Here is a 13,163-nt window from a genome sequence, read left to right on the forward strand (position 1 = left end):
TTGTCTTGTTGACTATGTCCTTTGCTTTACAGAAGCTTTTCAGTTTCATGAGGTTCCATTTATTAATTGTTTCTCTCAGTGTCTGTGCTGCTGGGGTTATATTTAGGAAATGGTCTCCTGTGCCAATGCGTTCAGGTGTACTTCCCACTTTCTCTCTGTAAGGTTCAGTGTGGCTGGCTTTATGTTGAGGCCTTTGATCCAATTGGACTTGAGTTTTGTGCATGGTGATAGATATGGGTCTATTTTTATTCTTCTACATGTTGATATCCAGTTATGCCAGCACCATTTCTTAAATATGCTTTCTTTTTTTTATTTGATATTTTTGCTTCTTTGTCAAAAATCAGGTGTTCCAAGATGTGTGGATTGATATCCGGGTCTTCTATTCAGTTCCATTGGTCCTCCTGTCTGTTCTTATGCCAATACCAGGCTGTTTTCAGTAATGTAGCTCTATGGTAGAGATTGAAGTCAGGGATTGTGATGCCTCCAGACATTCTTTTATTGTACAGGATTGTTTTGGTTATCCTTGATTTTTTTTTTTTTTTTTTTTTTGCTTTTCCATATGAAGTTGAGTACCATTTATTTGAGGTCTGTGAAGAATTTTTCTGGAATTTTGATGGGCATTGCATTGAATCTATAGATTGCTTTTGGTAAGATTGTCATTTTCACTATGTTAATTCTACCTACCAAAGAGCATGGGAGATCTTTCCACTTTCTGGTGTCTTCTTTAATTTCTTTCTTCAAAGATTTAAAGTTCTTGTCATACAAATCTTCCACTTGTTTGGTTAGAGTTACTCCAAGATATTTTATGCTATGTGTGGCTATTGTGAAGGTGATGTTTCTCTGATTTCTTCCCCAGCCTTTTCATTGTCTGTGGACAGGAGGGCTTCTGATTTTTTTTTTTTTGAGTTAATCTTGTATCCTGCTACTTTACTGAAAGTGAAGTGTTTATGGGCTGTAGAAGTTCCTTGGTAGAGTTTTTGGGGCTGCTTATGTAAACTATCATACCATCAGCAAACAGTGAGAGTTTGACTTCTTCTTTTCTGATTTGTATCCCCTTTATGTCCTGTTGGTGTCTTATTGCTCTAGCTAGGACCTCAAGAACTATATTGAATAGATATGGAGAGGGTGGACAACCTTGTCTTGTTCCTGATTTCAGTGGAATCGCTGGGAGTTTCTCTCCATTTAGTTTGATGTTGGCTGTTGGCTTCCTGTATATTGCCTTTATTATGTTTAGGTATGTTCCTTGTATCCCTGCTCTTTCCAAGATCTTTATCATAAATGGATGTTGTATTTTGTCAAAAGCTTTTTCAGCATCTAATGAGATGATCATATGGTTTTTATTTTCATTTTTTTTTTGTCAATTTGTTGACAGATTTTTGTATGTTGAACCATCCCTGCATCTCTGGGATGAAGCTGACTTGATCATGGTGGATGATGGTTCTGATGTGTTCTTGGATTTGATTTGCTAGTATTTTATTTAGTATTTTTGCATCAATGTTCATGAGTGAGATTGGTCTGTAATTCGGTTCCATTGGTCCTCCAACATATTTTTAAACTTTTTTAAAAATAATTTTAGACTTAGAGGAATGCTGCAAGAATAATTTAGTTATAAGTTTTTCCCTTACTTTTCTCAAACCTTAATATAGTTCCCTTTTTATTTTATTTTATCACTTTGTAGCCTGCCCCGACTCCATCCTACCTTCTGTGTCACACATATGTATCTATATGTTACACTTCATTTCTGAATTGCTTGAGAATAAGAAGGACATATGCCTTTCCCTCTGAATACTTCAGTTTCTTTCTAAAACTAAAGATCTCCGCTTATATAACCGTCAAAGTCAAGAAATTATTTATTCATATATCTTAGTCAAATGCCTATAATTAATTACCTTAATCCCTTTTATAACAAAATTTACAAATTGTTTTTCTGCCCTGGGTCCATCCATTCTGCGACCAAGTGTCTATCTGTTTGTCATTTCTGTTTATTTTGGTGTTCCAGCTTTGGCCAGGGAGAGCCTCTTTGGTCTAGAATCCTGTCCTTTGTCATACCCGTCTTTCTTTGAAGAGCTTCACGTTGCAGTTCAAGTGGCTGGTCCAGGCTCATCTCATAGTTTCTCATCCATTTTTCTTTCCCTGAATTCTCTTTTGTATGTGCTTGTGGTGTGTGTATTTGCATGGTTTTGCTGTGTAGAAGTATGCACATGCATGTCGAGGCTCATGGTTGATAACAGGACTCTATGGTGCAGTGCTCTTTCGCTTTATTCATCGAGGCCGGTTCTCCCAGTAAAACCCGAGTGCGCCTCTCTTACTAGCCTTGCTAACCAGTTTGCTCTGGTAATCCTCCCTCGGACATTTTAAGAATGGAGTTATTGCCTCACCTACTGCCTTAGTTTGGATTTCTATTGCTGCGACAAAACACCTTGACCTAAAAGCAAGTTGGGGAGGAAAGGATGAGCATTGTTGTTCATCCCTGAAGGAAGTCAAACATAGCAGAATCCTGGAAGCAGAAGCTGATGCAAAGGCCATGAAAGGGAGCTGCTTACTAACTTGCTTCCCATGTCTTGCTCAGCCCACCTTTTTATAGAACCCAGGACCAGCAGTCCAGGGGTGGCACCACCCACCATGGGGCTCAGCCCCACTGAACACTAAATGTGAAAATGCCTCACAGCTGAATCTCCAAGAGGCATTTCCCCTGATGACTCTAGCTTGTGTCGAATTGACACCCAAAACTACTCAGTATATCTACGTTGCATTTATATGGGTTCTGGGAATTCAGACTCTAACCTCACACTTCTGAATGTTTTAACCATTGAACCATTGTCCCAATTCAGAATTAGTCGTTTATTCTGAAGACTTTCTCTAATTTCTTTTGGGAAAGAATAATATTTAGAAACCAGCATTTGAACCAGGTGGTGGTGGCACACACCTGTAATCCTAGCACTTGGGAGGCAGAGACAGGCAGATCTCTGAGTTTGAGGCCACCTGGTCCATATAGGGAGTTTCAGGACAGCCAGGGCTTCACAGAGTGCCCCTGTCTCAAAAAAGAAAGAGAAGATGGAAGCAAGCCAGCCAGCCTGTAAAGGCAGGGATTTATATATCTCAGGATATATCTCAGTGGTAGAGCGCTTGCCTAGCATATGTGAAGCCCATGATTTGATTCTCTAGTACTGCCGAAGAACAAACAAACAAAAAGAAACAAAGTCTGGGTTACATATGCTCTGCTGCCATTGAGGCATCATGACTTCTAGTCCTTCTTAGTAACCTTAAGTACAACTCCATTGCACACCGCTCTTTTTTAGTAGGAGGGTGTATGTGCTTAAAAACCGAGATGATCCTTACAGCTTTCTTTTGCAGTAGAATACTGTGCAGGGGTAGATGACAAATGATAGCTTTTTCCAGCCCCAAAGCAACTAACTTAAATATATACTAAAGATAAGGATAATTATTTTGATCTATAGCGGGTAGGTTTGGAATTTTTGTTTTGTTTGACCATGGTGTCAGTCAGAAACTGCTTTCTGTGCTGTTTAGGACTGTGCAGGTGACACTGTGGAAAATGGGACCTAGGTTTCTAAGTGTGGCAGTAGGGGAGACTAGACCATCTCAAATTCAGCTGAAATGATGGTACTGTTAGGAGTACTTCCTACTCTTCCTGAGGACCAGATCAGTTCCCAGCGCCCAAGTCACACAGCTCACAGCTGCCTGTAACTAGTTCTGGGACCTTTGACACCTTTTGGCCTCCACAAGCATCAGGTATCAGCAGAGACATGGCCCCCTACACATACACATGTGCGTAAATAAAAATTGAGAAAAATAAAGAGTTAGGTTAGTATTCCCAACTAAAGGGATCTCAGTTAAACAATTTATTCATTAAAATAGTTAAATTTATTTGTCTTTACATTCCATTGTTATTGCGTACCCAATTCTTCTTGATTCTAAATGTGTTAGATTTACTGAGTATATGAGAAACAGACATGGTCTCAAAGACAGTACCAGTCAAAAACACATCTTCAGAGGGCTGTCAGCCCACTCAATCTAGTGCCCTGCTATCTCCCCACCTTCTCACTGCCCTTTTCTCTGTCTCCTGTAGAATATTAATCTCACTGGGTGACCTGGTTTGTGCTTTCTTTGTCTCCTCTTATGCAAATGAATCAATATATGTACACAGGGTTTTCCTCTCTTTTTCTGATACAAATAACATAGTTAAGATTATTCTACTATACTTTGCATTTTTCATATAAAATATATACTGAAAATCTTTGTGTATAGTGTTTTTTTGTTTTTTTGTTTGTTTGGGATTTTTTTTTATCATTATGTAGTGCTGACTGGCCTGGGACTCCTTATCTAAACCAAGCTGGCCTTGAGCTCACAGCCTGCCTCTGCCTCCTGAGTGCTGAGATTAAAGGTGTGCGCCACCACTTCCAGCATTTCTGTTCTGACTGAAGATGCCTCTCGTGTTTTTTCACTTATTTTTAGTTCTTATTTTCTTGAGGGTGTTTTTGTTTGCTTGTTTATTTTGTTTTTATGAAGAGTAAATGTTGAATTTTGTTAATAGCCTTTTAGTGAATGTGGAGCTAATAATCTCCCTAGATTCCTTTTTCCCCCAGATTGCCCTTTTTTTCTGTTTATTTTAAAGATGTGTGTATGTGTGTGTATGTGTGTTTGTGTGTACGCACCACATATGTACAGATTCCCATGGAATCCAAAAGAGGAATTCAGGTCCTCTGGAGCTTGAGTTCCAGGAGGTTTTGAGCCACCTGATGTGGGTACTGGGAATGGAACTTTGCTCTTAACTGCTGAGCCATCTCCAGTCCTGCTTTCTAGATCTCTCAGTACTCAGCTATCATCACATTGGCCATGAAGCTTTGGTACCTGAATTTTAGAGAAGCAAATTCAAACCATAGTACTCACCAGTCCTGACTCTATTAGGGCTTTTTTATGTCACTTTAAAATTTTTTATTTTATTTTTTTACATCTTAATGTACATATGTTGGTGTTTGCCTGTGTGTATATCTGTGCACCACATGTACACACCTGGTGCCCATGGGGTTCATAAAGGGGGCTGGAGTTAGAAATGGTTGTGAGCCACTGAGTGTGCGCTGGAGTCAAACCTATGTCCTTGGGAGAGCAGCCTGTGCTTTTAACTGCTCTTAACTGTTCCAGTCCCTATATGTCACTTTTGAGAAGTCTTGTTCTAATTCTGATTCTCTTGCCTTGATAAGTTTTGGGCTTGGTTTACTCCAGTGCTATGAGTGCTATGTTTTATTTTCAAAAAAAACAATGTTTACCAAGATATTTCACAAAGTGATGGTTTTCTCAAGTATTAGTGGGCCATTTTAATTTCCTTATCCAGCTGGGCATGACATACACCCTTAATCCTGAGTCCAGCATATTTCTGTGAGTTCAAGTCCAGCCTGATCTATGTCACAAATTACAGGCCATCTAGTGCTACAGATTGAGACCCTGTGTCAAATAATATCAACAGCAATAATAGTGTGTATCCAAGTACTTTATCTCTCGGTCCTTGTAGTGTTTGAGCTCAGCAGAGAGAGCCTCACTAGATTTCCCCAGACATCCCCAGTGCCAAAATAGTTAATGAAGTGCTCCACATATAAAATTTAAATATTTGTCCTTATATGTTATGTTTCTTCTGCAGCATATCTAATATGTAATTGAATTTTATTGTCTTCTATTTCAATCTTTTTCTGGTTTTCTTACATAATTTGCTTTTGTTTTTTTTTTTATTTTTATAAGGACCTTATACTTCAGTTCTTATGGGGTTTACTCTTTTTTTTCCTTTTCCTGTTTCTTTCACCAATGTAATCGACTCTCCTGTTTTTCAGTGTAGCATGCTTAGTTTTCTGGGACTTTTTGTTGTGTCTTTTTTCACTTGTTTTTATTTTACATTTATGGGTGTTTTGTCTGTATGTTCCGCCTGTGTATTGCATGTTTGCAGTACTCTCTCTGAAGAGGGCATTGAATACTCTGGAACTGGAGTTGCAGACTGTTGTCCGCTGCTGTGTGGGTGCTGGGAGCCAAACCCAGGTCCTCTGGAAGAGCAGCCAGTGCTCTTAATCACTGAGCCGTCTCCAACCCAGTATCCTTAATATGGGGGCCTAATTCAAGCTCTTTTTTGCATACTTTTATGTAAACCTTAACTCAGCATGAGATAGCATTTAAAAAAATTTTAAAATTCTGCTTTGTAATTGGTTGGGGGAATTTTTTGTTTTTTTTACTGAATTCTTTTTAGTATTTCCTATTGATTGTTTTATAAATGAGCATATGCATTTAAAAATACCTTTGCATTTTTGTGGACAGAAGGGCAGTTTAAGGTGATTAAATTCATAGTTCAAACCCCCTCTTTTGAGGGACAATAGTAGACGGATTGTGTATGCTTCAGCGTTTTAATTTTTCTTTATATAACAAGAGCTTAAAGTTTTTTGTCTTCTTTTGCCCTTTGCTGTCCCTAAAGGCTCCTTGCCTCTTGCTCTTTTCTGAAACAGTGTTGCCTTGACAAGACTGCCTCTTCAGGTTTCACATGCAGTCAAGTCCCTCAAATGTACAATCTCTTCTGTTCTACCAAGTCACTATTTCCGGTGTGGGCTTTCATGGAGGTCTTCCTCTTTCATAGTGGTGGTGCCCACTGCACAGCCCCGCAGTCCCTCTGGGCAGGGTTAAAGTGACAGCTGCAGAAACAGGCCTGTAGAAGTTGTTACTTAGGTTCTCTGACTGTCCGTGATTTGATACTTGTGTTGTTCTCTATAATATCTAAGTCCCGAAATCTTCACAACTTTTAGCCATTGTCTGTTCATATGATTTGTGGAGGGTGACTGGCGGACATCAGCGTACACGCTCTCATTACCCTGTCCACCCAGAAATAGTGTCCTCTAGGAACCATTTTACCTTTGCTCAGTATTTTATTTCCAGTGCCTAATAGGAGATCTCTAACAACTGTTGTTAAATAATTTCTCCAAAATGCATACATTTCTTTTACTCATTTTTTTCTGTGTAGAAATGAGTTATTGATCCTTTTCTTATTGATTTAAATGTCCTGTTATGTGTAAAGGTCTAAAAACATTACTATATCTTAATTATATACTTAATATCTTAAGTATAAACTGAAGCAGGTGTCCATAATATAATTTTTGTATGACTTTTATTTAAGATTGAATGGTACAGAATTTAATTGTAGAGAAAAATTAAACATATGGTCACATTGGCATTGGTTATAATTACATAATCTTAAAATTTTTCTCTGATGTTTGAGTCTCTAACATATAACACATATAGAATATGACCTTTGCCCAGTAGAATTTTGTACTTCCAGGTTTGGGCCATTAGAGTACTCTGAAAGGAATTTGAAATTCTGACCTATAAAGTGCTTTTTTTTTTTTTAAATTTACACCATGAGATGGGTGCCCCTCACATGCCTTAAAATACTCGGAAATTAATAGACAACAGTGATAGTTGAAGACATGCTTTCAGAGAGAAGCAAAGGCCAGAAAGGGAGTCGGAAGCATGTGCCCAGGCTGGGAGCGGTGCTGGCTGAGGCTCTGGTCACACCTAGCCAGCCCTGCTCTCTAGGTCATCTGTCTCCCCACCTGACATAGACCCGCTCCTCTGCGCTGTGTTGGTGCTGTTTGGTTATTTAACTAGTACAAGTCTCATGTGCTGGAGCTGGACATTCATTCTAGAGAATATGATGCTGTCTCACAACTGAGGTTTGTGTGGCTCCACTTACAATGTTTGGGTGCTTCATTAGTTGGCAAGAAGAACAAGGGAGCCTTTCATTTCTGAGGAAGACTGTAGAGGGCAAACCGGGCTACGGCTGTGAAGTGGGCATGATGCTGACTGACACTTGGTCTGTTTCTGTAGCTGGAACATTCTGCCCTTAAGCTTGTTGCTCAAGTACAGGAGTGCTCTGTGCAGTCATGAGTGGGATTTTTACATTTGATCACAGGAGCTGCTCCTCCCTAATAGTTTACAGCCTTCATGGATTTAGCTTCTGAATTTATAAATACTAATTTCTGATTAATTATTTTATTAGTTATCTTCACTTCGCAGATTATTCAGAGAATGATTAAAAACATATGCAGCTAACATAGAAGTGGCCAATACCAATTAGAAAATGCTTTGAGATTAGATGGGATCTTTACACTCTTCTTTTATGAAATATACTGTTTCTCTTAATCCTCCCACACATTGCAGCTTATCTGGGGAGTATTATAATGTGGCTTCAGTCTTGTTCAGAATTATCACTGTCAAATCATGTGATTATGTTCAGAATTATAAACGGTTACTTTCTTTCATTTTCTCAAGTCAATTTACCCACGTCTTTTTCTCAGAACTTCTGTGTTTTTATTACATTTGTGTATTTATTATGTGTATGTACCACAGATGTGTGGATGTCAGAGGATAACCTTTGGGAATCTGTCCTCTCCTATCATGTGTGTGCCAGGGATTGAACTCGGGTTGTGAATCGTTATTGTTGTTGTTGTGACAGGGTCTCACTATGTAGCTCTGGCTGTCCTGAAACGCACTATGTAGACCAGGCAGACCATGAACTCAGAGTGACCTACCTGCCTTGACCTCTGTAGTACTGGGATTAAAGGAGTGAGTGCACCATTATACCGGCTTCAGTTGTGAGTTTTGGAAGCAAGTGTCTTTACCTGTTGAGCTATCTTTTTGGCCGTAAAAACTTCTATTCTTGAGAAAATTTTGAGAAAAATTAATATGGAGAAAAATATTCATAATTCAAAAACCAGAATTCTTTTTTTTTTAAAAAAATAGATCTTTATTTTTATGTGTATGGGTGTTTTGTCTGCATGTATTTCTGTGCAATACATGCACGCAGTGCCTTTGGAAGCCAGAAGAGGGCATCAGATCCCTTAGAACTGGAGTTGAGATCAACATGAGCTGCCTGTTGGTGCTGAGGATTGAATCCAGGTCCTCTAGAAGACCAGCCAGCATTCTTAACCACAGAACTATCTTTCCAGCTTTAAATTTGACCTTTAAAACTAAATTTATATCATTAGTCATGTAATTTTGGATTTTTGCACTTGCCTCATTATATAATGTTTAGAAACATTTGTCATCCTTAGAAACATCATTAAATGCCATTAATAACTCCTAAATAATCCTTAGTGTGCTGGCATTTAGACCACTTAAAAATTTTTAAATATTTTTCTATTGTCATAAAGTTTTGTTTTCTTCTCTCTCTCTCTCTTTCTCTCTCTCTCTCTCTCTCTCTCTCTCTCTCTCTCTCTCTCTCTCTCTCTCTGTTGTTGTTGTTCCTTCCTGGAGTTTCAGCCTGAATTTGTCATCTTTATTCTTCTGATACATGCAGTTACTGTATCTTCATTATAAGCTTCTAGAGCTGAGCAATTGTATGTTTTTATACACATGTTCCTTCAGTCCTAAGTACAGGGTCAGTATCAGACAATCTTACAGTCTCATTTTAGGGAGTTGTTGCTTTTTTTTTGAACTCTTTCTTTAGAGTTCCCGGGTCAGGAGACCGGCCTACTGTCAGTTACAAAGGAGCAGCAATAAAGTGAGGTGTAAATAATGCTTAGGTCAGTGTTCTGCCTGCCCTGACAAGTCCTCAAGCCTTAGTGACTAGCAGCCCTTTCTTGTCGGAAGGACAGATCTGTTCTTAGTCAAGCCTGGCTCTCTGGCGTGGCTGACTCCAAATCTCCGTCAGTTGTGTGAACTTGAACGTCAGACTTCCTAGAAGATACGAGGGACAGCAGGAAGTTGTATTGTTATCTAGAAATGAACTGACACGGATGTGTGTGTTAACTTTTGTTTCTGAAGGAAGTTGAAATTCGGAATAAAGACCTGGAGGGGCAGCTGTCTGACCTGGAGCAGCGCCTGGAGAAGAGCCAGAGTGAGCAGGAAGCTTTCCGCAGTAACCTGAAGACACTCTTGGAAATCTTGGATGGGAAGATATTTGAACTAACAGAATTACGAGATAATCTGGCCAAACTACTGGAATGCAGCTAAGGAGAGTAAATTTCAGTGCCAATTGATGAAAAGATACTGTCTGTCTTCGTAGGACTGTTTGGGCTTTGCACCAAGATTGCACAAATTTTTTTGAATATCATCCCTCCAGGAGGAGGTGTTTTGAAAATTGGAATTGTATATTCAGTATAAATTTTAGAATTTAGCTTGTAGCTAGTTGAGGAAAAAAAGACATGAAAAACTTGAACTACAAATTACCTCCATGTATATTGGCCATAGTTAACTGGAAAGTTCTAAGTAGACACTTAATGCAATCTTTCCCCCCTGATATTAGCTAATGGGAGAATTAACAATGTCTGGGTTCTTTCTTTTTTTTGTTCAACACAGTGAAGATTATCTGCTTTTTAAATTAATTTATTTATGATATCTACAGCTGTGTTTTGTGCAAAAATTTAGTAATGAAAGCCCTGTTTTTTGTTTTTATCTGAATAATTTCTCAGGATATTTTTGCACTGCTGAGAAGCAGGGCCATTACCAATTAATTCTTGCCAGGTGTGGGAGAGAGGTACATCTTCAATTGAAAATCACCAGAAATGGGTGTCTGGAGTTCTTCCTTTTTTACTGTGAGTGTTTTCACTCTCGTGACTACTCTGGTACACTCTACTGTTCTCCAATCTTGTCTGCTGGATAGTTTACTTTTCCATATTGATTCATGTATTTATGAGAAGATACTGTCTCCCATTTTATTACACATTTTAAAGCCAATTTAACAAAGGCAGCTGAGTCCCTCGGATTTTTTTTTTTTAAATTTATAGTAAATTTGACACACAGAACTGAAATACAGCAGTCCGTCCTTGGCGGTTTAGGCTAGCAATGTTAAGTATCTTTACAGAAAATATGCAGTTACACTTATTTATATATTTGGCAAGAAATCTTTTCTGAGTGATCAATGAATTTCAATTTATGAGAAATAATGGCTATGGGGGCACTGTTTATTATAGATAACTTTAAGGTGAATAGCTGATTTCAAGGAGGTCCACTTCCACCTAGCAGCCAATCAGAGGACTGTATCTAAATTGTGACCGTGGCAGATGGGTCTTCACCGAAACCATGTCTTTATTCAAACTTCACAAGGCAATATTTTGAACTGTTAACTAGGCATTTCAAAACATGAAATACCTTCAACAGTCTCTTCTTGGAGAGTTAGTTTTAGTGTTGTTTTGATGTAATTTTAAGACATTTAGCAAACATGCATTTCTTTATATGATACATTTCTTTTACAGAGCTATTTTAATAGCAAACCAAGTGCTGTCTGCTCTGCCCGAGTAGGGATTGCATCAGAATACATATATTCTTGCTGTACAATGCCTGTGATTTTGAAGAGAGTTCTTTTCAGTGGATGCTTGAGTACCTGACTCCGGAGTCAATGAATGCACTGGGTTTTTGTTTGTACCCCCAAATGATTGAATTGTTAAATACAAATCAAGCAGATAAACCCATTTTTTTCACTCATGAACAGATTCTTAGTACTACTTTTGTTTTATATTTATGTGTATGTATGTAAATACATACATATATACCAATTTATATTAGAGTGAAAAATAAATGGTTTGTTTCTAAAGTTAGTTTCTACAGTGAGGTATCTCTGAAAAATCTGTATCAGACACACATATAATCATCACGTATTATATGTCCTATAGCTTCACGTCAGTCACCCCATCTATTTTAGGGTATTTTCCTTATCTGTTTATTATAGAGAGAATAATTTAGGTACACATGCTCAGAGCTGAGATATTTCTCTGATAAATCAGGTAATAAAATTTATTTGATGGACAGAATTTTGAAAACAGATACGATTTTATCTATGAGTTTCTGAATATCAAAGAATACCAGGTTTTAATTTAAGTAGAGGATTAACACTAGGGATCAGGGAATTTAGTTATGAAGAGTTTAAAAAAAATCTTAAAAAAAAGAAAAAAAACAGTGTAAGCTGTTGATATGGTAAGGGAATTATTTTAATGATGTAATAAAATATTTTTAAATTTTGGCATAGTGATCATTTAATGGGAAAATAACTCACCAAAATGTCTCCACTTGAATTGTACTGATAATGTGAGGCATATGTGTAATTCAATATATACATATACCTATATGTATATACAGAAATTATTTTTAATATTTTCCTACTGCTGTGAAATTTAAAATTGGAAATTTTGTGAGTGTTTTCCATGTCCAATAGAGCCTAATTGTTTCTTTTTTTAGTAACTTAACACTTTCTTGAGGGCTGCACCTATAACTTCCCAGCTTGTCAGTAGACATGTACAGTACTTGGGATGAGGTGGACACAAGTGCACATATAAATAAGCCTTCTTATTGACTATTTTAAACATTCACTACACTAGAGGAGCATCTAGAACTCATCGCCTCTAAGTCATAGATTGTGTGCCTACTGTAGCTTTTTCCATTGCTGTATTATATAGACATTTGCATATTAAAATTTGATTTTTCCCAGAGATGAATATTATATAATGTATCTATATTTAGATCAGACTGTGGTAATATATTGATCAGAACTAATGTTGGGGACTATAGCCTGAACATGTGGACGTGCAGCGACACAGGAGGAGAGCAGAGGTCTATCCCATTTGTGTGTAAGTTATTATAACTATGAAATCTTGTACAAAAGCAAAAACTGGAAAAAAACAAAAATACAATTTTTATTTTGAAATACAGTTGTTCTCTGGAGAATGTACTTCCTCTTTTTTTCTCAGTCTTTTAAGGATATTTAAAGCATTTACGCAATGGCAGCATTTCCTTCAATCCTACAGGTGCTACTGGATTTTGCATTAGAATGTGATGTTTTAAAATCCTAACTTTGACATAAAAGGTTTTATAAGTATTTCCCTGCCTGGAAAATTAGTTTTTATTCTTCTCTCCTCATTCCCTCCTCTCGCTCTGCCTCTCTAGACTAAAAATGAACATTCATGATATTGCATTACTTCTTGTCCCTAAATGAAGTTTGCAGCACCATCCAAACTCTGATGCTCTGCTGTCTTAGAGAAGACCTTGTCCCTTATCTCTTCAGGTGGCCCTGAGATGGTGAGCTACCACATGACCTTTAAAAAGCCATGTCTTTGCTCTGCTCAAATTAAATGTATCCTTTAGCAGGTGTGTCTCTGCCGTCAATGTCTTTGTTGACCTCTGGA

General features: G+C 37.8%; 1 protein-coding gene across 1 annotated transcript in view; it reads left to right on the top strand.

The window, feature by feature from the left end:
- Homer1 (homer scaffold protein 1) overlaps positions 1–12,856 on the top strand; it is a 103,752-nt gene extending 90,896 nt beyond the window's left edge. Inside the window, exon 10 of the mRNA XM_048455932.3 lies at positions 9,811–12,856. Coding sequence (XP_048311889.1) covers positions 9,811–9,999 — 189 coding nt within the window. The 3' untranslated portion in view covers positions 10,000–12,856. The remainder of the gene's footprint in view (positions 1–9,810) is intronic.
- The last annotated feature ends 307 nt before the right edge of the window (positions 12,857–13,163 follow it).

The sequence above is a fragment of the Myodes glareolus genome, chromosome 15 (assembly GCF_982192425.1).
Source record: "Myodes glareolus chromosome 15, mMyoGla1.1, whole genome shotgun sequence".
NCBI lineage: Eukaryota > Metazoa > Chordata > Mammalia > Rodentia > Cricetidae > Myodes > Myodes glareolus.